This window comes from Brachyhypopomus gauderio, chromosome 1 (genome assembly GCF_052324685.1).
Source record: "Brachyhypopomus gauderio isolate BG-103 chromosome 1, BGAUD_0.2, whole genome shotgun sequence".
Classification (NCBI taxonomy): domain Eukaryota; kingdom Metazoa; phylum Chordata; class Actinopteri; order Gymnotiformes; family Hypopomidae; genus Brachyhypopomus; species Brachyhypopomus gauderio.
In genome coordinates, this window is record NC_135211.1 from 30,462,095 (window position 1) to 30,488,718 (window position 26,624).

Genomic DNA, 26,624 nt, shown 5'->3' on the forward strand with positions numbered 1-26,624 from the left:
GCAAGAACGGAAGCAGCGGCTCTAATGTCTGATCCACTGTTGCAGTGCAGACATCTGAGCTTCAGCTGAGACCGAGGCCCAAAGCAATTGATCCCATGAGCTGAGGGACCTGACAGACGAGTAAGACCGGAGTAGGTCTCCTGTGTACGACTGAGCAGATCCAAATAAAGACTTGAAGACGTTTTTTTAGAACCACTGGCAACACATTTTATATACTAGTCAAATAAAAAATATCTACCACTTTGGCTGAAGAAAGACCTGGTGTAACTGCAGGCTTTTATTCCAATTAAGCATAAGGATATCTAATGTTTAATGACTTGCTCACAGGCACTTATATATATAATACCAGGGTTGCCAACTTTTGACGTTCGCTTGTGGCGAGTGTATTTTGTTGAACGGGGGGGGGGGGGGGTTACTAGTTACGAACTAGTAACGTATTGAATCATATATGTGGATCTGAGGTAAATAAACTGGATATTTTTTTCGGCTTGAGATATCGGTGCAGGGCCGGCGCCAGAACATATACAGTGAGGGGGCGTCAGAAAATTTCGGGGGGGCGAACGTAAGTTGTTGAGCGGGGGGGGCGAACGTAAGTTGTTGAGCGGGGGGAGGGGGGGGGGTGCGTGTAACGATTGTCGAGTGGCCGAGGGGGCACCATGTGGTGATTGTTGTAAAATAAATGGGTCTTATTTTTTACATTGAGGGGGCGGGACACCTCGCCTGAGGGGGCGACGCCCCCATTCGCCCCCCCCCCCGTGGCGCCGGCCCTGTATCGGTGTGGCGTGAGAGCGTGTGAAAACGGTCAAATGCGTGTGTCTCACGCTCAATGCGTGAGAGTTGGCAACCCTGTAATACATACTTAATAATAGGTACATGTGATTGTCAAGAATGACACCTGATAGGCTACTTCCATTCCAGAGTGTTACTTCCATGACAAATGCCCAGCTCATCCGTCCCGCTCCAGAGACATTTCACCTTCACGAGATAGAGTATGCACGCCTTTACTTTCCATTGGTAACAAGTCTGTCAGGAATGTCACCTGATTGAGCCTCGTACTCAGCTGTTCCCCATCGTCACCGCCCACATTCCTAGCATATTTAATCACTTCCGTCCCACTTCCTAGACGCGAAGTATTGCCGACTATGTTGCCTACTGAGCGTTATTCCCTGGTGTTTGTTCTTCTGTGTACTGAAGTGTTATTCGTTATATTAATAATGATATGCCGAGAGGTAACTGAACAACTTGTTTTATTGCTGACGTCAATGCGGACTGATACAGACATACCGCAGACACCGTGCTGCTCAACCAGTGCACATCAATCCGCCTAGGGTGATAACCTAGTTCAAAATAGTATATTACAACATCCCCCCTGTTTAGTTTAGACCACAACAGATCATAAGGAAACAACTTTTTTTTTTCTCTGTGTCTTTACAATACAAGAATAACTAAATTTTTTTTTTCTCAGGAGGTTGAACAACGTATTTTGTTTGTATATGCAAATTTGTATGAATAAGAAAACTATCAGAGTAAAGTATGTTCATATTAAACATAGTCTCTGTAGTGTACAGGTTTGGTCACAACCCTTCCAACTCGTGTACGGACTGTGTACGGACTGGTTGTGGACTTTCGGGGTTTGATTTCTTTGGTTCGGGTCCACAGGACTGTGCATTCTGTGTTTGTTCATTAGGATCCTCTTTGCATTGTTCTTTTGTTATTGGTTCTGCAAAGCGAATTCTTTTCACAGTCTGTTGTATCTGTGTGTTGTACGGTCCACGCAGGTGACTTCTGTTGCGTCTAATCACATTGCCATTTGGTTTTTCTATTTTTCTACTAGATAGCTACTTGGCTCACTGCACTTTTTCCTGACAACTGCTGGGTACCATGCCCTTTTCTCTCTGTTCCATGTGGTCACATGCTGTCCAGATTGAAGCAGAGGAAGTTCTTTGCGGCAGTTGCGGTCGTGGTGTTCTTTCATTGCAGCTGCTCTGTTGGCCAAGTGCCGTTGGTGTTCCTCTTTACCTGGCTCTGCTCGACTTGGTAGTAAGGTGGTGATGGGTCTACCAAAGAGCAGTTCGGCTGGTGAAGGTAAACTACTGTCTAACTACTGTCGCTCTTACTTGTAGTAAAGCTATGTGAAGGTCACCTTTGTTTTGTTGCGTTTTCTTAACAATGGCTTTGATGTGTCTGACATGTCTTTCAATGAATCCATTGCTTTTGGGATAGTGGGGTGAACTAGTGATGTGACTGATTCCCCATTCGTTCATCAATCCCTTGAAAGCTTGTCCCGTATACTGTGGTCCATTATCAGTCAGGATTTCATCTGGTCGTCCGAGTAAGGACATGTATCCTTGTATCTTTTGCATGACTGCATGGCTTGATATGGGGGTAGGCATTTTGTCCAGGAGTGGGTATTTTGAGTACCTGTCTACAGTCAACATGTAGTAGTGCCCATTGACTTCGAAAAGGTCGGATGCTATTGATTGCCATGGTTTGGATGGTGTTACATGTGGTTTTAGGGGTTGTTTTGGGTTTGCATCTTGGCGTTCAGCACATACGCTGCACGATCTACAGATTCTTTCGATGTCATCCTTCATTTTTATCCAATATACACTTTCCCTTGCCAGTCAACGCGTTTTCTCTATGCCTTGGTGCCCTATGGGCAGTTGTGTGAGAATGTCATTTGTCATGTATGAGGACCTGCCTGCCTTTGAAGATGACTCCTGTCTCCATAGCAAGTTCGTCTCTGAAAGACCAGTATGGACGTAGGTCTTTGTGTATGTCCTTTATGCTTTCGGGCCATCCATGATGAATGACTTCTTTCAGCATACTGTGCCTCGCCATCTGTTTAGCTGCGTAGAGCAACTTGTTTTTCTGGGGAGAAGTTTATTATGGAGATGGTATGTTTCTCAGGATCCTCAAACTCTGTTTCTATGCCATCTATGCGTTCATCCAATTAAATGTCACCTTTATTTTCAGGGTTTGGCAGTCGGCTAAGAGCGTCTGCAAGAACCATTTCTTTTCCAGGTCGGTACTTGAATGTCTTTATCAGCATCCGCTGAAGTCGTCGTGGTGCTGCATGCAGTAGTTTTGAGCAGATGGTGACTAGTGGTTTGTGATCTGTTATCACAGTGAAGGATTTTCCGTACAGGTAGGTATGGTATCGCTGCATTCCATACACTATTGCAAGCATTTCACGTTCTATATTGCTGTATCTTGATTGACAGTCTGTTAGTGTCTTTGATCCAAATGCAATAGGTCTGTTGTTCTGCACTAATGCTACACCCAAGCCTTTCTGTGATGCATCGACCTCGAGTGTTACAGGTATGCTGGCGTCATAGTATTTCAGACATGCATCCTCAGTTATGGCTGCCTTAAGGTCTTCAAAGCATTTCTCATGATCTGCTTCCCATATCCATAATGCATCATTCTTAAGCAGTCCTCTCAGGGTGTGAGCTTTGTCTGCAAATCTCGGTATGTACATTGCGAGGTACGTCAGCATTCCCATGAATCTGTACAGTTCATCCTTATTTTGTGGTGTTGGCATTTTCTGAATGTCTCTGATTTTCTCAGGATCTGGTTTTATGCCGCTGTCTGTGTACAGGTTCCCGAAGAATGAGACACTATTCTGCTTTATCATACATTTGTCGCTGTTAAACACCATTCCTGCTTCTGCAGCTCGTTCCACTAGCTTGATCAGGTTTCGGTCATGTTCTTCTGCATTTCTTCCACATATGACTATGTCATCAACTATACTGACCACACCATCAATCCCCTCTAGGATCTGGTCCATCTTGGCTTGAAAAAGATCTTGAGATACGCTCAGTCCAAATGGCAGACGTTTCCAGCAGTACCTACCAAATGGAGTGCGGAATGTTGTTAGTATTTGCGATTCTTCGTCAAGATGTATAGACCAGTATCCTGCCTTTGCGTCGAGTTTGCTGAAAATCGTTGCATTTGCAAATTTGGGGTTCAGTTCTTCAACTGTAGCTATCTTGTGTGGGCATCTTTTGAGGCTGGCATTCAGTTTTTGTGGATCTAGACATATCCGTAAGGATCCATCCTTCTTTGTACTATATGCCAGGCTGGAGCACCAATCAGTATGGTGTTCTACTTTCCTCAGAACATCTTGCTCCACAACTTTGTTGAGTTCGTCTTGGAGCTTGTCTTTTATGTGAATGCTACATTTCCGTGGTGGGTCTATGAATGGTTCAGCGTCAGCCTTCAGGAATAGTTTTGCAGTTCCTTCAAAGTTGCCTATTTTGTCAAACTGATTTGGATACGCTCTTTTGAGATTGTTGCATGTTGTTATTTTCAGTTGTTGTGCTTGTTTGTTTTCCTTACTGTCATCTAGTTTTCCTTTAACTGTGTCCACATGCACTGTCACGCATGTGTAAGATTTAGTAGTTCACTTGTGGGTAGTCCAACCACAGCTGGTCCTGGTACATCCACAACATAAAACTTGACACTTGTCCATTTGGACTCCTTATACTGGCACGGAATGCTGATGGTTCCAAAGCATGGAATCTCATGACCACTGTAAGCAGATAATTTGGAGTTGCTTTTCTTTAGTCTTTTGTGTGCACTTGTATCACTTCCATACATCTGTCTGAATGTGTGCAGAGGGAGTGTATTGCGGGATGCTCCTGTGTCAATTTTTAGAAGTGTGTGTCCATGGCCTGGTACATCAGGTGGTCTTACATTTAGTGTTGTGTAAGCCTCTTCTCTAGGTGGTTTTCTGCTGATGCTGTACATGCACTTGTCACTGATTGTGATAGAATGAAACTGTTGCTGGTATACTTCCTCTAGCTCTTGATTGTCAACCACATCCATCCTGTGTTCGTGCTTTGACCTTGGCTCTCTTTTATTTGTATGTTGTTTGTAATGTTTGTTTTGTGTTGGACGAGATTTACTTCTTTTCCATGGTTTTTGGCCTTGCTTTAGCTGTCTGTTTTTCCTGCAGCACCTTGCCCAGTGTCCTTTCTTACCACACACAGAGCACTCATCATTGTATGCTGGGCATTGTCGTGGCTCATGACTTGTGTTACATCTCTGGCATGCCCGTCCTCTGTGTATTGCATGAACTTTTTCTGAACTGAATAGCCCAAGCTGATTTAGCTGTTCATTATCTGCTGATAAAGCTTCATATTTCCTCCCTTCTGCTAACACCTCAGTAAAGGAGTAGCCTTGAGGTTTGCTATACAAGTCATTTCTCAGCGCATCATGTGGTGTACTAGCAATGATGAGCTCTATCAGATGTTCATTCAGTTCTCCATCACTGAATTGGCACTTCAGTACTAAGGTTCTAGCTCTGGTCACAAAATCATCAATACTTTATTCGTGTTTCTGTCTGAGTTGCATGAGGTGGAGTCTGTGTATCCTGAAGTTCACATTCAGCTTTAACTGACCTTCAAAGAAATTCCACAGTACATCTGGCTTTTTCTTATCATCTTCACTGAGTCCACTGGCATTTAGCCTTTTTTTAACTTGTTTTATCCTCTGAGAATTTCGCTTGAAAATTAGCCGGCACAGAGTGGGATTTTTTATAGCATTATCACGTGTAATCCGTCACCGCTGCCACCATGAAGTGTTATTCGTTATATTAATAATGATATGCCGAGAGGTAACTGAACAACTTGTTTTATTGCTGACATCAATGCGGACTGATACAGACATACCGCAGCCACCGTGCTGCTCAACCAGTGCACATCAATCCACCTAGGGTGATAACCTAGTTCCAAATAGTATATTACAACATGTACCGACCTCTGCTTGTTCCCTAGACCTCCTTTCCTGCCTGACCCTCGGATACGAACTCTGCCTACCCCTTACGACCTCGGACTGGATCAATCACCGCTACACAGCGACAAGAGCTAATACCCAACACAGCCTAGCGTCTTCGTGCACTGCTATCACTTACATCATTCAAAATAAAAACATTGAGCATTTGCGCAAGGATCCCTCTCCGTGTCTTTCATACGTTACAAAATACTTCACTTGTGACATGGATCCTGCAGGAGCCCAAGTGCATCTGGCTCGCCAGGAGGCTACCATCGTTGCGATGTCAGAGAATATCAGACAGCTCACCGAGACGGCTCACAACCAGGAGGCTACCATTCGAGCACTCTCTGAGGCCGTTCATCAAGCCGCCACCACCACCCAGAACTTAAACGCCGCAGTGCCTTCGCCCATGGCAGCTGCCGTGTTACCGTCAAGTATCCCCGTTGCGGTTCCTGAGCATTATTGCCATAAGAATGTTGCCATAACTTCCTAATGCAGTGTTCGATGTATTTTACGTACCACCCTGCCCAGTTCCCTACTGAACGCCAAAAGGTGCATTTCATGTTGTCTTTTCTCACCGGAGAGGCAGGCGCCTGGGGTACTGCCCTCTGGGATAGTAGAGATCCCTCCTTGGAATCAGAGACTTTGTTCTCGACACTGTTTCGATCTGTCTTCGATCATCTCGCAGCAGGATGCGATGTCGGTACTCAGCTGTGCGAGATCAAACAGGGGAGACGCAGCGCTGCTGATTACGTTCGGGAATTCCGCACGTTAGCCACAGGAAGCGGTTGGGGAGAGTCCACCCTAAAGACCGTCTTCCATCGTGGGTTGAAGACCGAACTGCAAGTCGAGCTGGCTTGTCGAAGTGACGACCCGTCACTGGTGGATTTTATTCAAGCCGCAGTGAACGTGGATAAAGTATTAACAACTCACCGTCCTGCTTCCAGAAGATCCCGTTGGACCGCACCCCCGGTGCAGTCATCCCGCTCCTCAAGAAAAGGCTCGTCGTATCCGAGATAGTCTCTGCCTCTACTGTGGTGAGGAGGGTTATTTCCGTGACAGATGTCCTGCGCGGCCATCCTGTTCCAGAGGAGGATCTCCCTCACGAAACAACATAAGCATACCATTACTTTCTGTGTGTAGCAAGTCCCAGCTTAACCTGCCAGTACAACTCACCTGGGGTGGCATCACACGTAATTACTCAGCGTTGGTGGACTCAGGCACTGGAGGCGACTTCCTGGACACTGAATTAGCCAAATCGCTATATATTCCCACAGAATCGGTGTATCCCCCTATCAGAATAAATTCAGTGAGCCCAGTACTGGTCACCCTGGCATCATGCGGACTAAACAGAAGTACTGATGGCCTTCGTGGGAGGAGGACATCCGCGATTATATCCTCGCGTGTGAAGTATGTGCCCAATCACGGACCCCCCGTACACTTCCCACAGGTAAACTTCTCCCATTGCCTGTTCCCCGCCGCCCGTGGTCTCACCTGGCGGTTGACTTTGTCATCGACCTACCTGTTTCGGGAGGTAACACTGTTATTTTCGTTATAGTAGACAGGTTCTGTAAGATGTGTCGTCTGATCCCTCATCCCAAACTGCCTACAGCCAGGGAAACAGCCTCAGACATCTTTCACTATGTATTTCGCTTCTACGGACCACCTGAAGACATAGTGTCTGACCGGGGAGTACAATTCACATCATGCCTCTGGACCCAGTTCTGCAAAGCACTCTGAGTTACAGTCAGCCTAACTTCGGGATACCACCCCCAGTCAAACGGTGAGGTTGAACGGTATAACCAAGAACTAGGTCCGTTTTTAAGTCAGTACTACATGTCACAGAGAGACTGGCATAAATATCTCCCTTGGGCAGAATATGCCCGTAATTCTATCATCCACTCCTCGACGAAGCTCACTCCGTTCCAGTGTGTTTACGGCTATCAGCCCCCGTTCTTCCTGTGGGACGAAACTCCCTCTGATGTTCCTGCCTTAGACGACTGGCTAAAGAATAGCGCCTGAACCTGGGAGCTCATGCATGTGCAGTTAAGGCGTGCTCTCCATACCTGTCGCATGAACGCGGATTGCCGCCGTCTCCCCGCTTTAATATATCACCCGGGTCAACGCGTATGGCTCTCCACCAAAAACCTCAACCTACGCTTACCCTGCCGCAAACTCAGCCCTAGATACATCGGACTATTCAAAATTCTCGCTGTCACGTATAAACTTCTACTGCCCCCACAATATCGTATCAACCCCACGTTTCATGTCTCTCTCCTCAAGCCTGTCCATTACAGCCCTATGTCAGTCTCCACCATGCCAGGCCATCCCCTGGAGCCGCTGGACATCGACGGTCGGCCGGCGTACATCGTCCGCAAACTGCTGGAATCCCGACATCGACGTGGGGGTCTCCAGTACCTCGTTGACTGGGAGGGCTTTGGTCCCGAAGAGAGAGCCTGGGTGCCTGCGCGTGACATACTCTGTCCCTCACTTACTTTCACGCCGCACATCCTCATTTTCCTGCTCCCCGGGGCCGTCCGCCTTCTCGTCGTGGAGCGTCTAGAGACGCTCCATTGAGGGGGAGTAATGTCAGGAATATCACCTGATTGCGCCTCGTACTCAGCTGTTCCCCATCGTCACCATCCACATTCCTAGCATATTTAATCACTTCCATCCCACTTCCTAGACGCGAAGTATTGCCAACTATGTTGCCTACTGAGCGTTATTCCCTGGTGTTTGTTCTTTTGTGTACCGACCTCTGCTTGTTCCCTAGATCTCCTCTCCTGCCTGACCCTCAGATACTTATCGGACTCTGCCTACCCATTACGACCTCGGACTGGATCGACCACCGCTACACAGCGACAAGAGCTATTACCCAACACAGCCTAGCTTCTTCGTGCGCTGCTATCACTTACATCATTCAAAATAAAAACATTGAGCTTTTGCTCAAGAATCCCTCTCCGTGTCTTTCATACGTTACAAAGTCTCAACTTAACCTACCTGTACAACTCACCTGGGGTGGTATTACCAACAACTATTTAGCCTTGGTGGACTCTGGCGCAGGAGGTGACTTCTAAGACACTTCTAAGTTAGCTGATTTGCTCCACATTCCCACTGAACCAGTGAATCCCCCTCTCAGAATAAATTCAGTAAATGGCCAACCCATCGGAGATGGAGTAGTGAAAGTACAAACCAAACCCCTGATACTCCATGTGGGCCTATTTCATTCTGAAGTGAGACAACTCTACCTGGTGCCCTCTCCCTGCAATCCTGTTATACTCAGTTTTCCCTGGTTGGCGAGTCATGATCCAGAGATTTCATGGAGAACTAGAGAACTGATAAAGTGGTGACCACACTGTTTAGTAAACTGTATGCACTTACCCCTCCGCTCCACTGCTGTTGAGTGTCCCGACACGCCCCTTTCTGAGGTCGTTCCTAAGCAATATCTGAAATATCTGGATGTATTTAACAAGAGCCGTGCCAGTCTGCTACCCCCACACAGGTCCTGTGACGGTACTATCGACTTCCTCTCCGTGACAACCTTGCCGAAGAGATCCAAACCATACCCTCTCTCTCGTCCCGAATATGCGGCCATGGAGTCATAAATCAGCAAAGCTCTGCAGAAAGGATTCATCTGTCCGTAACCGTCTCCAGTAGCTGCCGGATTCTTCTTCGTGGAGAAGAAAGGAGGTGGATTATGGCCGTGCATTGATTACCGCACACTAAATGCTGTCACTTCCAAATATGCCTACCCTCTTCCCTTTATTTCAGCCTCAAAAGAGCGATTAATGGGGGCTACCATCTTCACTAAGTTAGATCTCAGAAGCGCTTATAATCTAATACTCATACGTGAGGGTGATGAATGGAAAACTGCATTTGTTACTGCGAGAGGCCACTATGAATATCTAGTGATGCCATATGGGTTGTCGAACAGTCCATCTGTGTTTCAAGCTTTTATGGATGAGATCTTCCATGACATGATCAGTTTGTCTTCATTTATATTGATGACATCCTAGTTTATTCCCCTTCCATCACGGAACACATCCAACACATCTCTGCAGTCCTACAATGCTTACGGGAGAATCATTTATATGTTAAGGCAGCAGAGGTGTCAATTCCAGGTTCAGAAAGTAAAAGTCCTCTCCAGGATTTTGCTCAGGCTTCCTGGATTGTGTTGATTCCACTAATTTTACCTGGATTGCACTAATTAGAAAATCTAGCAAGCTTGAGCAAAATCGTGGTGAAGACTTTTACTTTCTGGACTTGGAATCGACACCTCTGTAAGGCAGAAAAATGTGAATTCCCCATTTCCACGATTTCCTTCCTTGGCTGTACCCTATGCCCTGGGGGGGTTGCGTGTCAAACCCTAGACGTCAGATTGGCTACCATGTATGTCAATCAATATACAACCGTCAGTGCAGATGGATGATAGCCTGTCATTCATCCACTACTTTTTTATCGGTCTACTCACACTTCCTTCGCGATCGACTGACACTTCCTTCGTAATGGGCACCCCTGATGTAGACCTTTCTATTACATATGTTTTATACTTTGAAGAATTCATGAAGTGTGAGTTCATGAGTGGAGTGAGCTGAGCCCTCTGTATAATTACACTGGTATGAACATTTATTATTTTGGTATGTGGTATATGCACATACAGTTTTTCTCAGTCGATTTGGTTCATTTCTCAGATAAGAATGTCACGCTACAGCCCTGAACCCCTCCCTTCAGGCGTGTGTTAATGTAGTCCAGGGCTATTCAACTGGCGGCCCGTGGGCCAGAACCGGCCCTTTAATGAATTTGTACCGGCCCCCGGCCCATCTCCCCATAAATAAAAATATTTGATAAACCGCTGTAAAAATAATTTACGACACTGTGTCAAAATGTACGTTCAAATTTATTTAAATTTATTTCATTTATATTTATAGTATAAATATATATGCAATGTATGTAGTTGTAAACAGTTATGGTTATTGCACATGGTAGATTAAATATTCCACATTTTATTTATAGAAACTGGGTTGTCCGGGACACTCGTCTTCTGTGTGTGATGATTGGTGGCGCTCTCAAACTGCCAGTAGCGACAAGATTGACTACTGTATTTTGTTTTCTATTTTTTTCTAGTTTATTTACATTTTTGCAATTTCAATCTGGAATACACGGAGAATAAATCGTAATCGAAATATAGAGTTATAGATTTGGTCATTTACCCTCAAAGTTTTACCCCGCATATGGGTGGGAATCGGGGTGGGTATCGTTTACTATCTCACGATTCGATTCCGATTTTGGGGGCAACGATTCAATTCAAAAACCAAAAATATTTGGTTTATAAAAATTTCTGCTTCAGTCTATAAAATCTGCATGATCTACTACAGTCTGCTTTGCAAGACAGAATACAGAAATACAGAAAAGCTTCATTTTGCAAGCCTTGCACACGAGCTACTGTCACGTTAAAGCCCCTGACCCCTCCCTTTTGGGCGTGTGTTTACGTTGTCTATGTCTAATCGTCTGCATCTGTGGATCTCCGTGGGTGCGGTTGTGTCTGAGTGTTCGTCTCACCTGTGGCTCGTCTCACCAACACTTAGGGCTGATGTGGTTCATCTATTTAATGTGCACACGTGCATGCTCGTCAGTCCACATTAAATGTATACGTGTTATACGTGCGCTGTCTGCGCTATTTTGTGTTTGAATAAAGTAACGCTTGTGCGAACCGCTGGACTCGTGCTTTGTCCGTCGCCTTGTGCGCATCGTTACAGAAAGACGAGCCGACCAAAGAAGAATGCCAGGATACGCTACCCACGCTAAGAAGAGGAGGAGGCCCAGTAGGCACCACCATGCCTCTTCCCCTGCCTCCCGCCGCGTGAACCCCGTGAGCCTCGAGGTGATGCAGCAAGATCCGGTGGTTGTGCTTTTGCTGCGTCAGGCACAGGCGACCAAGGTGGAGACGCTGGCGGAACATCTGTGCCAAGCTGCGCGGCGGGTATGGCGAGAGAGACACTGTCCTTCCTCCAGAGACCCCTCGCCTCTGAGAGTCGGATCTGTGGAGATCTGCATGGCGGAGAAGACCCCGAGTTTGAGGGGGAGGAGTCGGAAGAGGAGGACAGCTCCTCACCGTCCGTATACTCGCCCCCCACCGAGTATTACGGTGAGAGTGAGGAGGAGGAGGACAACTCCCCTCCGTTCGTATACTCGGCCCCCAACGAGTATTCCGGCGAGGGTGAGGAAGACGCCAGCCCTCCTTTGTCGCTGTACTCCAATCCTACTGAGTGCTACGGTGAGGAGGTGAGTCCTCCTCCGTCCGAGTACTCGGACCTCACGGAGGGTAAGGGAGGTCGCTGGCCTCTGTCTGAGTACTTGGAGGGTGAGCTGGGTACAGAGGAGGAAGACGTGAGCCCGCCTCCCTCAGAGTACTCCGCCGAGACCATGAGGGGGTGAAAGGTCCGAAAGAGGGCATTTCTCCTGACTACTCCGAAGGAAGCGCTATGGACTACTCCCGGGGCAAGAGCCCGGTGTAGCCCATGGAGATAGAACACATCGCTTCCACCGCCAGGCCAGGAGGGCGATCACCGGGAGGAGGGGACATTCCCCAGTGGGGTCCGTGGGGGAAGAACAGTGAGAATCCGCAGGCCTACCCAGCGGCGCCCCCCAAGGGCTTCCAAAGAGACTGCGGCAGGGGCGGGAGGAAGACCGCAGCACCTGCAGCTCCCGGAGCGTTCGCCCCGCTGGCAGCCCTCTTCCAAGTGCAAAGCCTGGCTCCGTTTTTGTGTGTGTCTGTGCCTGTGTTTATCCCAAATCCCCTTTTTCTTTTCGTGCCTCTGTCCGTTAATGTTCCTGTTTGTGTTTTTGTTACTGTACCGTTGTGTTTGTCTAACGTCTTTTCCCCTGTCTTCCCAGGGAGGGTGTTCTAAGCTGTTCGTGGCGGACTCTCCACCGAGGGCGGTCATCTCCCAGACGCAGGACTGAGCGCTCCATATCCGCCCATCGGTGTGGGTTCAGGGCATTCAGTTCTGTTGGCACCCCGGGACTAGTAGTGCCCTTGGTGGGGGGTCTGTCACATTACAGCTCCTGACCCCTCCCTTTTGGGCGTGTGTTTACGTTGTCTACATATAGTCGTCTGCGTCTGTGGATCTCCGTGGGTGCGGTTGTGTCTGAGTGTTCATCAGTCTCACCTGTGGCTCGTCTCATCAACACTTGGGGCTGATGTGGTTCGTTTATTTAATGTGCGCTCGCGCAGTGTCCCGTGCTCATCTTTGTTTTAGTCCACATTAAATGTATGGCTACATGTTATATGTGCGCTGTCTGCGCTATTTTGTGTTTGAATAAAGTAACGCTTGTGCGAACCGCTGGACTCATGCTTCGTCCGTTGCCCTGCGCGCATCCTTACAGCTGCATTGTGTCAAGTTAGCTAAAAACGAATGACAGGAAAGGTTGAATATCTCTTTCCTCCATTTTAAAATCGATTCTGAATCATAGTAAATGAGAATCGATTTTTGATATGTGAATCGATTTTTTGGCACATCTCTAACATATATAGCCCAGTAACTGGGCTGTATCATCACAGCTCCACATATATAGACCAGCAACTGGAATGTATCCCCACAGCTTTCAACCAGAGCCAAGACAAAAATGTAAATATCTGCTTTGTTTTGCAGCTGAATGTCCAAATTCCTCTGTCCTTTTTGTTGTGGTTCGCAGCTTGGCCAGCAAATCTTCAGACACCCATGTCCTCTCTGCATCAGTCAAGTTCTTTTGATTTTTTGCGTGTTTTTTCTTGAAATAGCTATTCAAACTGTAATCCTCAAACACAGCTAACTGTAACTCCACAAACTAAGCACACAGCTTTACATTTTACTTCAGTAAATGAATATTTATAAGTCCAGTCCATGTTAAAAACTGTATTCTGAGCTAAGAGCTCATTTTTTGAAAGCTGTTCAACACATTCGCCGACACATCTGAGTGAAGGTACATGAGCAAATTGACCAGACATATGCGAATGTAAAAATAAAAACAAAACAGCTACCTTCAAAATAAGCAGTGAAGTTTAATTCCATGCACATATCACAGTGTAACATGTCTCAATCGTACATTTATTTTTGACTTTTGACTTATCAACAATCTCACGGAGGCCGGTTAGAGATGGTCAGAGTAAGTGAGACAGGTTTTGGTCCCGAGTGGCATTATCAAGTGCCATAAGTAGTGGCGTAGCACTGAATTCTGGGCCCTATGCACAAACCCATGTACCCCCTCAATAGACTTTAAATAATAGGCTTTGTAGTAAACAGTGAACAAGAGCACAGCAAGTAAAAAATTTATTATGTGTGGACATGTTATCAATGTGATAATGCTTTATGAAATTAGTTTATGAAATCTACAAGAAGGATAATTATTAAATCCACAAGAAAAGTAGTTGCCACGGAATGGTTTGTCTTGTCATTGTGACATCGTGTTTGTTCCTCAGGTGTGCATGGTCCATTAGGGAACCTGATACCTGAGGGTCGTTATCACGTAGGGCTACGCCCCTCTCTAGCTGTCATTTCAAGTTCCTGCTCCTCGTGTCTGTGTTGTTCCCTGCATGTCTGTCTCCATGGTTTCCCCGTCTGCCATGCCAGTGTCATCAGTGTCCCCACCTGTGTCTAGTTTAGTCCTGTGTATTTATAGTCCCTGTGTTTCCCTAGCCTGTTGTTGGTTGTTTTGTTCGATTGTGGATCTTTGTATTCATTGTGATCACTGCCATTTCATGAGTTTGCTCGTTTGTGCTCTGTTAGGGCGTACTCACACTAGGCACGGTTTGCTGGTTCCGTGCTGGAGCCCGGTTATCCTCCCTCCCAACTCCCCCTCTGGCCTGCACTCACACTGGCTTTATCAAACCGGCCCGAGCACGCTTACGTTATCACAACGTGACTTTATTTGGAATAATAGCGCGCTCGCACAACACTATGGAGTTCACGATTCTCTTGGATTCTCTTGGTTGGAGTGATCACACTAGCCAAACGAACCGTGCTTCGGCAGGGAACCGGGCCCGGATCACAGACCCTAGTGTGAGTACGCCCTTAATCTCGTGTTCTGCTCTTGTCCGTTCTTAGTTTCACTGCCTTGTTTTCGTTTCCCCTGTTTAATTATGCCCATGTATTTGTCTAATCTGGATGGCTCCCCCGTTATGACCCCTGCCTGTAACTACGACTTTGATTATGGAATTCCCCTTATTAAATCTCGCTCTCCTCAGCATTTGTGTCCGCCTACTCGCTCCGCAGCACATGCTACATTACATACCAACCGATCTTACAAGGACACGGCGAGGGAGCGAGAATCTGGTGAGTTTAATCGCTGTAATGAGTTGTTGGCTGCTTCCGTTCAGTTTAACTCTCCGATATTACAGCGCAAACAAACCAGACAAGAATTCCCCTTGCGCTGTGGGTACAGGGGTGTCTCATCGCTGTAAGAACAAAACAAGATTACTTTCAGATTCTAATAGCTTTAGCTATGAGCTCCCTGATAAGCGCTATGTGTCTGCCCATCTTGGTAAACACTAGGCTACAGGGAAGAGCGACCTGTAGTGTGAGATCCAGGCAGGCGGAATGAATATACTGATGCTGACTCCCCAGCTTCAAACCTACCTTTCCTGATCCCGCCAGCCTCACCGTTGGATACCCCTAAAAAAAATTTGGGGGGGGGAGAGTAGTGGCCACGCTCCCCAAGGCCAGCTCGAGGGCTGGAAGCCCAGGAGAGGCCAGCTTGAGTGCCGGAAGCCCAGGAATGGCCTGTGCGAGAGCGGGAGGTCAAAGAGAGTCACATGCCCAGCAGAGGCCGGAGTATGCGCTGGAGGCTTAATGCCTGGCCAGGAGGGCCAGGGCTGTTGCATAATTAATATGTGTGTGTGCATATGTGCAGGTATTTCTCCCCGGAGGTCGAGAGTTCGATTCCCAGACCTTAAGCCATGATTGAGGTGCCCTTGAGCAAGCTAACCCCAACTGCTCCCCAGGTGCCGGGCTAGGGCTGTTCACTGGTCTGGGCATGTGTGCACCACAGCCCCCTAGTGATTACTAGTGTGTGTGTTTGTGTATGTTCTAATTGCACAGATGGGTAAATGCGGAGGACCAATTTAGATTGCGGTGAAAAATCACAATTGACAAATATGGCATATTTCATTTCACAACCTGCACTGTTTGGAGGGGGTGCTGCCAGGGTCTGACTGGATGTGAGGGTTCGGAGACTGAGTGGGACGTGGCTGCCGTTTGTTGAGGGCCCAGTCGGCCCAGGACTCTGTTTTCTAGCTCTGGCCTGCAGGGGGTGTGTCCCTGCCTTGTCCCTGCCCCTTCGTTGTGTTTCTTGTGCTGCCCATGCTGGCCACACTGGCAGGGGGATCTGTCACGGTGCAAATGCTGCAATTTGTTAATAGTGCCGTAGTATGTATTACATTAAAATTGTATGAGTTGCCATCTTGTGAGTTCTAGAAAATCACTAAAAGACTGTCATGAAATACTGACTATTATTTATTTTAACAATTACAAGATAAACAAATGCATGTCAGGGTAAACAAATGCATGTCATCAATGTCACCATCATTTTTAATGCTAATATGAAAAAAAACAGACACAATACAGGATAAAGCACAGATATTTATATTCATACTTTAACATGCCCAATCTATCTGAACAGGAGTATGTAAGGGACTTACTGTCCGTGACCCTCAATCAGAACACTAACATTCAGTTCACTCCCTTATCTGTGTGTCTGCTGCTCAGTTAGAACTTCTCTCTCTGTCTCTCTCGGTCTCCCTGTACTTTTCCACTACCCCTATCTAAATCCAGTCTACTGTACCTCCCCTCTTGATAAGGAGAGCACTAATCATACATATGTTTTATTATTCCTACCCAATTGTGTTAAGACACATGTACTTTATTCAGTATTTAACTACATGTATTATCATTAAATTCTAGAACTCTTTCCTGACACCCATGTGTTGTGAATCTGTTCTCCTGGTACCAGATACGCAACTCTGAGGGCTGAACACATTTATAATCCTGATTATGAACCCTGATGGTTTTCATCTACATCTAAAGAACGATTCCAAAACAACCTTAACAGAGTAGATAACGACAATGGACATTTTGAGCCAGTTAGCAGTAAATGAGAATGTGATGGTTCTTCAGTAGATAAACTTAATTTATTATTGCTTTAAGTGAATAATTTACCATGACAGGGTGGACATGTTAATCCTGACCACAACCAGTTACATACTGTCTTTGAAATTTTGAGCCTTAACGGTGAGCAAGTGAATGGTAAGAGAAGCATACATGGTAACCAAAGAGTTATATGATTACATATTGCATATTGTTTACAATGTTATGTACATTATTTAAATGATTCATGGAAAATAAAGTATGAAATTTTCCATTACAATACACAGTATAAAGAAAATCAAACACATGTAGATTCTTGATTAATAAGCCGTAGTTGTTACCATTTCATTGAGAGGAAAACTGATGTTTGTGTTTTCACCACCTTGAGTCATCACGTCTGCCTCAAGCACCATTTTGTTGTCGAGACATTTACTGCACTGAATATTTTTCAACTTAATTTACAGATCTACGGATGTGCACACATCTCTCTGTACTCACCATATCTCAGTACTAAAAGGACCTATGTTGTAATATCAGTGAACCAACCAATACAGCAAATGAATATATAATTAAGTATGCAGACGTGAACAGCAGACGTGTCTTAATAAAAGGTTTAAGAAATCGAACAGCAGCAACACCTAGCAGGGTAGTCTTTGGTGAACACCTTGTTTTCAGCTCCGTACACAAAATAAATGTGAGTTTTCTCCCTCCAGGCAAAATGCACTCGCGTGACTGGGATCAGCTCGATGGTCTGCCTCTGAGGAAAAATTGCACAAGCATTCACATCTTCTTACGTTAGTTCTACAAATTCTCCATTCCACTGAAATACTGTCATGTCAGGCTTGGGAAAATGCCACATGTGTCAGCTTGTTAGATCTTATAGGTGTCCACAATCCAGTCAACAAGGACACAGGGCAAGCCCAGAATTTACTGTCTATTAGACACAAACAGGTAATATTGAGCATGTACTGCACTTCAATTAACCCTGCCCGTGTGTTCTGGACATCAGAGAGAACATCAAATATGAGTTTATCAAGGACTGGACATTTGTGGCATGAATAAATAACTATTACATGCTGGTAAGAAACCAGTATGGAGGCCCTAACACATGTTTCCATCTGTATTGTTAAACCACAGGTAACATCAATGTGTCCTAGTAGTGAATTGGGGAAAATCAAGCCTATTATTGCTACACAAAAAAGCGAGTTTCCGACTCCAGCACTCCAAATGTTTGGCATGCTCCCACCACCGTTTGATAAAAAACATTACTAAAACTGCCACTCCTATTTCCAAAATTAATAATCATGAATATTCATGCCATCTGCTACTCTGGGAACTCACAGCTAATGAAAGAAATTGCTTTAGGGCAGTGGTTCTCAAACTTTTTCTACCATTCCCCACCTCAGAAGAAGGGGAAATTCCATGTCCCACATCACCCACACTTTGAGAAACGCTGCTTTAGGGAAAGCATTTGGACTGATGGTGGGAATAAAGTAAAAAAGAAATGCAGTGGATGGTGGCAGTTGAACATGGTGAAGGGGTTCATAGAGAATCTGTCTCATTTAATATTATCAGCTCTGCTATAAACCACCCCTGAATCTCCTAACAAATGTTCAGTGAAATTGCTCCTTGACCTAATGAGTCCCAAACCTAACAAATAGTCTTGATGGATGGGACACATCGTTTATTTCATTGCAGGTAATATAAACAGCCTTTAGGTTTAGTGGTGGAAAGTGTAATGATTCAAAGAAGACTTGCAGTTTTATGGGAATGTTAAAGTTGCATCTGCAAATGCAGTCACAATTTTGCCACACCATCCCTGTATTATTAGCAAAGAAGTGTATTGTGATGATGTTGGTTTCACCTGTGTCTAATTTAGTTCCCTTGTTAGCCTGTGTATTTATACCCCTGGTTTTCAGTTCTTGTTTGCTGGTGTTGGTTTTCTTTACAGCCCCATTGCTGGTGTCCTTGTTTAACTGTGACTATTGTGTTCTTCAGTGAGTTTATAGTGTAATCATGTCTTGCCTGTTTTCCGTTAGTGAACTGACCCTGGACTGTTCTTATGATGATTATGGACTTGTCTGTTAATAAATCTTGTTCTTCTCAGTGTTTGTGTCCACCTCCCGATCACTCTGCGCCATTGGTGTTACAGGTGTGGGCTAAACAAATGTGTTTCCATATGAGCTATATTCCTTATCTCCCATGTGTGCCACCGAGGACCACAACTCTTTTTTTTTTTTTGCTATAAAGCTCTTGGTGAATTATTTTTCTGTAACGGCTTGGCTGTTGCGTAATCAAGGGGCGGACACACATGCGAAGCAGAGCGTACAATCTTATTGGAGTTTATTACGTGTTCTACATTGCCTGAGGACATGCAAGTGGAACGCGAACGACGAGGCATAATGAACAGAGAACATACACTTAAACTCTAAGACAGCGGAAACGACAAAGGCACTAGACTTGACCAAACACAAGAGTACAACTAACAGTTACATACACTGACATGAACAGGCACACATGAAGCAAGAAACAACCATACACGAACACGAAATACCAAACAGAACTAAGAGAACGTACTAAAGCACAAGGGACCGTACATGAACAAGAACGCACTCAAACAAACCCGTAACATAAACCACATTATTGAACTACATGAACAAGAAACACGCACTCGAGACAAACCTGTAACAAAAACAATGTTATTGAACTACATTAACAAGATACACGCACTCAAACAAACCAGTAACACAAACCACGTTATAGAACACAGAGACCAAAACATACCGAAAACCCAAAACACCACGAACCTGAAATGGGAGACAGGCATAAACTGTATATAAACTCGAAGTTGAGCAAAACCAACAAAACACAGAAATAACCAGAAGCTAACGAACGGATAATGATACCCGAAGGTAAGTCTTGACATAGGCTATAAATACACACATACACACTGAAAACTAAGATGAGCTAACACGGCACAGCTGAACAGAGTGGCGTGACAACAAACACAATGTAAAAACAACGAGTTACAAGAAAGGGGGCGGAGCCAGACACAACATTTTCTAAGGATTTTCCTGCCTGTTGCATACTTTATCCATTATCACCCAGCTCTGTTTTCAAGTACATTCAGTGTCTAGGAAAGCTGATTATATTTTGATTGGTGTTTTTGGAAAACGTTGACCTACTTAAGTTCCTTGGACTTCAAATAGAAGCACATTAGAGGAATCCTGGGAAATCAACAGATAGAGGTACATTTCCTCTAAATCAGGTATCACCAAATGGCGGACCGCGGTCCGGATCCGGACCCGAACGCCGTCCTGTCCGGACCCAATCACATTCCTGATTAACTGGATACGGACCCAAATGCCAAAAAAATTTTAACGGGAGACTATATTTTAAACCGGAGAATTTATTTTCAGACGAGTGTTACGTTCACCACCCATTTGAGTGTTCGCCCCCCCCCGCTCAACAACTTTCGTTCGCCACCCCCCCCCCTCGCTCAACAACTTTCGTTCGCCACCGCGGACCCGGACCTAAGGTCTGGGCTATCTGCCAAAAATGGACCGCGGAAAGATTTAATTGATTACCCCTGCTCTAAATTATATAGCACCTTAATTTCACAAAGCGGACTTCAATCCAGTAATTATGTGACTCAGAGTACTGTGTTGGTTGCTATGTAATCAAGGTGCGTCAAAGCATGTAGGGTGACAACCTACAGTCATGGCCAAAAGTTTTGAGAATGACACAAATATATTTTCTCATGATCTGCTGCCCTCTGGTTTTTATGTGTGTTTGTCAGATATTTTTATCACATACAGAAATATAATTGCAATCATATTTTGAGTAACAAAAGCTTTTATTAACAGTTAGAATGAGTTAATGCAGCAAGTCAATATTTGCAGTGTTGACCCTTCTTCAGGACCTCTGCAATTCTCCCTGGCATGCTCTCAATCAACTTCTGGACCAAATCCTGACTGATAGCAGTCCATTCTTGCACAAGCAATGCTTGCATTTTGTCAGAACGTGTAGGTTTTTGTTTGTCTACCCATCTCTTGATGATTGACCACAAGTTCTCAATGGGATTAAGATCTGGGGAGTTTCCAGGCCATGGACCCAAAATCTCTATGTTTTGTTCCCTGAGCCATTTAGTTATCACCTTTGCTTTATGGCAAGGTGCTCCATCATGCTGGAAAAGGCATTGTTGATCACCAAACTGCTTTTGGATGGTTGGGAGAAGTTGCTCTCGGAGGACATTCTGGTACCATTCTTTACTCATGGTTGTTTTAGGCAAGACTGCGAGAGAGCCGATTCCCTTGGCTGAGATGTAACCCCACACATGAATGGTTTCAGGATGCTTTACAGTTGGCATGAGACAAGACTGGTGGTAGCGCTCACCTCATCTTCTCCGAACAAGCTGTTTTCCAGATGTCCCAAACAATCGGAAAGGGGATTCATCAGAGAAAATGACTTCACCCCAGTCCTCAGCAGTCCACTCCCAGTACCTTTTGCAGAATATCAGTCTGTCCCTGATGTTTTTTCTGGAGAGAAATGGCTTCTTTGCTGCCCTCCTTAAGACCAGGCCTTGCTCCAAGAGTCTCCGCCTCACAGTGCGTGCAGATGCGCTCACACCTGCCTGCTGCCATTCCTGAGCAAGCGCTGCACTGCTGGTAGCCCTATCCCGCAGCTGAAACACTTTTAAGAGACGGTCCTGGTGCTTGCTGGTCTTTCTTGTGCGCCCTGGAGCTTTTTTGGCAACAATGGAACCTCTCTCCTTAAAGTTCTTGATGATGCAATAGATTGTTGACTGAGGTGCAATCTTTCTAGCTGCGAAATTCTTCCGTTAAGCCATTTTTGTGCAGTGCAAGGATGACTGCACATGTTTCTTTAGAGATAACCATAGTATCAGAAGAGAAACAATGATGCCAAGCACCAGCCTCCTTTTAAAGTGTCCTGTGGTGTCATTCTTACTAATCATGACAGATTGATCTCCAGCCCTGTCCTCATCAACACCCACACCTGTGTTAATGGAGCAATCACTGAAACGATGTTAGCTGGTCCTTTTAAGGCAGGGCTGCAATGAAGTTGAAATGTGTTTTGGGGGATAAAGTTCATTTTCTAGGCAAATATTGACTTTGCAATTAATTGCTGTTAAGCTGATCACTCTTTATAACATTCTGGAGTATATGCAAATTGCCATTATACAAACTAAAGCAGTAGACTCTGTAAAAATGTCATGGATTTCTTTCAGTTTCAGTGAATTTTAGAAAACTTTGTAGATGACATTTTTTTCTTTGACTACTACACAGTTTTTTGTATTGCTGAGTGTAAAAAAGTGAAATGCAGTGAAATGTAGTGAAATGCTTCATGGCCCCATGTTGTATACGATCAAAAATGTAAAAATGTCTCTTGTCCAGCTACTGTACCGTTCAACACACAGTAACCAGCAATTGATATACAGGTGGGAATAAAATCAGCAAATGTTCTCGCAGTTCTGCCCATCCAATAATAATCTTGAGAGATGAATGAGATTAAGAGCAATAGCTCATGTATGAAAGTCCTCCAATTCTTACATTACTGCCCCATTTCCTCTCCACAAAACAAACATAAGCTAAACTTACAAACTCAAAACTGACAAGAAACCACAGAGTATAAGATAGACCTGCCAGCAACACTAAATCTGCTGTTGCTGGTTTGTTTTCCTTATGCCAATTGCAAATGTAAATTTAGTACCACACTTCCTTTCCAGCCAAGAGTCACTTTGGACTAACATTGTAACATTGATCTGCAGAGCAATGGTGAAACTGCTTTCAATAAGTTAAATAAAATGACCACCGGACTAACTGTTCTGTTCTAACTGTTCTGTTCTAACTGTTCTGCTCTAGTACTGGTTTCGTGTCTTTTGACCAGAAGGTAGTGAAGATATAAAAAGATGTATATCCGCAATGTTTAATGGCTCACCTGCTGTACGATGCGACAGGTGGTGGAGAACTGAGCCTGGTGCTCCTGCACGGCTGACGCTGAGGCGGAGTTTACTGCCCCCTCAGGGAAATTGACGATGGGGTATACCTGGGATGATCAGTCAGTGCAAACATGCTCAGCACTGATTCTAATGACCTTTACCAGCAAATTCCATAAAGAAATGTGTTTTTTCTTACCTGCTTATTCATGTCAGTAAAGAGCATTTCTCCAGTGACAGAGTGAAGAAGATCAACAGGGAACCCTGAACGCTTGTCAACCATGGTTGTATATTCATTGTTTTTCCTGCGTAGGACACACTTCATCAACACATTCTGAGAAAACTTGAGGAAGCTGGCCAATCTTTACCGTGAAACCCGCTGATTCTTCATGTTAGTAATGCTCTGTACCACTTTATTTTCAGCAGGATGAAGGAAAGGATGCGTCCTCGTCCTTGACATTTCATGCATGTGGTTGACCCCACTCCTCCACAGGCTGCACACCTAAGGAATCCAGCAGAGCATTACAAGAGCAGGAGGCATGCGGATTGAACAGTGTTAAGGTAGCAAAAGACATCCTGAATGAAGTGTCTTACAGTCCATTCTTGGCATTCCTGCCTTCAATCCAGCCCTCATATAATCAAATCTCAGCATTGATGCCATACATCAGTCCTCGTGTAATCTAATTTAGCCTCAGCATTCTTGACTTATGTCCAGCCCACATCAAAGTCAGTCTCAGAACAAAGAATTTCTGAAAAGCTTGTGCACTAAGAAAGCAAATCGATATTACTGCAGGCCATTAGCAGACATTAGCATTTCTCCTCTCCTCCAAAATGCTTCTCTTTGGGCAAACGTAAATGATTCGCCATCTTCTATTATGTGATTTTATTAACTATTTTTGATATTTGATATTTAGAATCTGATATTTATAATCTAATTCACTCCATCAGATTCCAGGTAAAATCAGTGATGAATCAACACAAACTTTTAATTCAGCAGAATTCTGCAGTGTATTAGGATCAGATCTAAAGTCTGCAGTAATGATCACAGAAGCAGGAATGAACCGTGATCTAGTTTATAGTAAGAAACAGCTTCTAGAATTACACACATTCCCTTGCTGCTACTAGAGCCTGTCCTTCTAAGCACAAACAAAGGCAAACAGTGTAGTTCTCACACATTCTGCTTACAAACTTCCTAAAATGACAAGCCACCAACCATGTTGTCCTGACTGACCCATGTTCCCTGTCATGTGTGAGCCCCACTGTGCTTTGTGCTTAATATTCCATGGTATTGTATTACATGTTATTCATTGTATTTCCTGTTTTTTTGTGCACTCACACTGATGCATTGTATTATAAAATCACACCTAATCCATCTTTCATAACGTTTCATACAACTGTGTCGTCAACGAGTGTTGCACTATTCCAATACACACACAGACGCATAACAACGAACCCGACTAGACCTGATCAATGGAGCCATGATGCAGAACCAATGTGTGAGAAAAAGGGGGAAAGAAAAGCAGATCCTCACATGATCCTGCCGTGTCCGGTACAGTGATGGCACCGGCCATTAGAGGCAGACCTTCCAGAGCCACCACAGATCTGACACTGAATCTGCAAATAGAGGAAGATGCTCAGGAAATACAAGTAAGGCAGACGCTGCACATACTGCATCCTAATAATGTCGCAACTGGAAAGGGGCTTACCCTGCCTGAATTTACACATCTGGCACACGCGGATCTGCCGAGATTGAGGCAGGAGTCACAGCCCTAGAATTTAAAAAGAAAACCCGCCAGCTCATTTTAAAATGTGTTTTCATCACACTTGCTATAAGTGATGTTTTCTTCCCCTCTACCTTCACAGAGGATGTGTGCGGGATGCGGATGTCTCTTTTGCAGTCCTTAAACAGAGCAGGTACAGGGACAACCATGTCCCACGGGCCGGGTGCAACTCCACTCAAGCCGTCCACTAACTGTCCTGTAACACATGGATGTTTATCAGCGAACTGCAACTGATACTGTTCTTACTTTCCTACACACATTATATCATTAAAGAAACATTTGCCTCAATAGTTTGCCAACGTTTGCCAGCTCTCTACTTAAAACATCTTTGCTTTTGATAATCCTTGATCATTTTACACAGATTGATGGTGTGGGTCGTTTTCTCAAATGAAAAATGTTTTTTTCACCGTTATATGGTTCACTCGCCCACTCGGTGGACCTTGACTCAGTGAAAGTCTCCAGCCGATACTGGAAAATAAAAAAAGAGTGGTAATTATAACTGATCTATGTAGCGCCCAGTCTAATCTGAGGAGATCTCTGTAAAACTCTCACTTACCCGATATGTGTTGAGAGCGTGCATGTCGGTGAAGACCATTTCTTTGGATGGCTTGGTGCTATAGCAACACTTCCTGGAGGCAAACTCAATGAAAACTTCACGGGCGAGCTCCTCACTTATGGCTGGGATGCTGCATAAATACACATCCGAAATTCCCTCAGTACGGTACACTGATTCTTCAACAAGGCTTCAACAAGTACTAATAAATACACTTCATGTTCTGAAATGAATTTTTATCAGGATAAACTAGAAGTCTTACTGCCAGTCGGGTGAGTTCGCTGGAGATTGCTGAAGATACCCCAGAGGTGGCGGAGGTGCATCTGTAATAAAACCTAGTCAGTGTCGAAGAACATGACTACACTCAAGCATCACATCTGAGGCAGTGTATTTTTACCGCTGTATTCCGGGATTAACGCTGCACAAGCACCCGCCTCAGGCATGAGTTCCACGGGAGGAGCTGAAGCTCCATCTTTGAACGGGCCTGTGGAAACGGATCCTTCATTTACAACAGAGGTACACACTAGAACACGTGAGCACAAACCACAACACAACAGCCAATGCACGGCCTTCTAACCGTGGCGTTAGAATGGCAGCATGTTACCTGCGTCAGGGGCGGTGGGAGGGTGAGACGGTGGCCCTGTTGCTGTCTCATCTTGATTGCTTTTTTGAAAGTTAGACACGGTCAATAAAAACCAGCCAAAAACCTCTTAAACTCTTAATGCACGGTAATTTCACATATTACTAATGTGAGAAATCCTGTGAAAATATTACTCGGCATTAGGCTACAGACATTTAATCTTATTTGCTGAATATGAATGTAGATGTTACATTTGATCTGATCTTTGATATAATAAGTCACATTTGAATGAACAGTATTTTAAATGTGTTTCGTTAAATGTGCACGCGTAACTGGTAGCAACAGTTTCGCGCATATGCTAATGGCGATATTTGATTTCCTGTTTCACTATATTTTTTGTTATTTAAGTTTTTCCAGCCTAACATGATTTAAGTAGGCCGTTTATTTCCGCACAATTGAGTTATTAGACTTCTTTTTGCATCGCCTTCATAGTGATATTAGCCGTCATTGATAATACTTTGTTTTAACTTACCTTAGCAAATGCAACTTGTCCATCCTTTGTAGTGTGCAGCGCTCCTCTACACTGGCAGAATGAGCCGCATGTGTAACTTCAGTACAGATGAACCAATAGGCGTGGCGAGACACTGTCAAACATTTCTTTCATGGATCATATAACAAATTAAATAACAATTTTATATTTCATAAATGAACTGTCAGTCAGAATTTGCTGTGGCCGATGAAGAATGTGGTTTAAGGCTATTGGACCCCCCTCCCTGTTTCTGGTCTGCAGCGTGTGCCCCTGCACGGAGGACCGTCTACCGCTGTAGTTTCACTTTTTCAGAAACGAAACTTATAA

At 44.7% G+C, this 26,624-nt stretch overlaps 1 protein-coding gene across 1 annotated transcript; it reads right to left on the bottom strand.

Annotated features, from left to right (window-relative positions):
- Nucleotides 1-16,250: 16,250 nt before the first annotated feature.
- Nucleotides 16,251-26,590, bottom strand: ssuh2.2 (ssu-2 homolog, tandem duplicate 2). Its single transcript, XM_077008320.1, has 13 exons — nt 26,301-26,590; nt 25,793-25,851; nt 25,586-25,672; nt 25,451-25,511; nt 25,192-25,321; nt 25,043-25,103; nt 24,710-24,831; nt 24,561-24,623; nt 24,386-24,468; nt 23,264-23,356; nt 23,054-23,159; nt 22,857-22,964; nt 16,251-17,655 (listed from the first exon to the last, which is right to left on the bottom strand). The coding sequence occupies exons 1-13, from the start codon at nt 26,321-26,323 to the stop codon at nt 17,512-17,514; spliced, it is 1,140 nt and encodes a 379-aa protein (XP_076864435.1). The 5' UTR covers nt 26,324-26,590; the 3' UTR covers nt 16,251-17,511.
- Nucleotides 26,591-26,624: the final 34 nt, after the last annotated feature.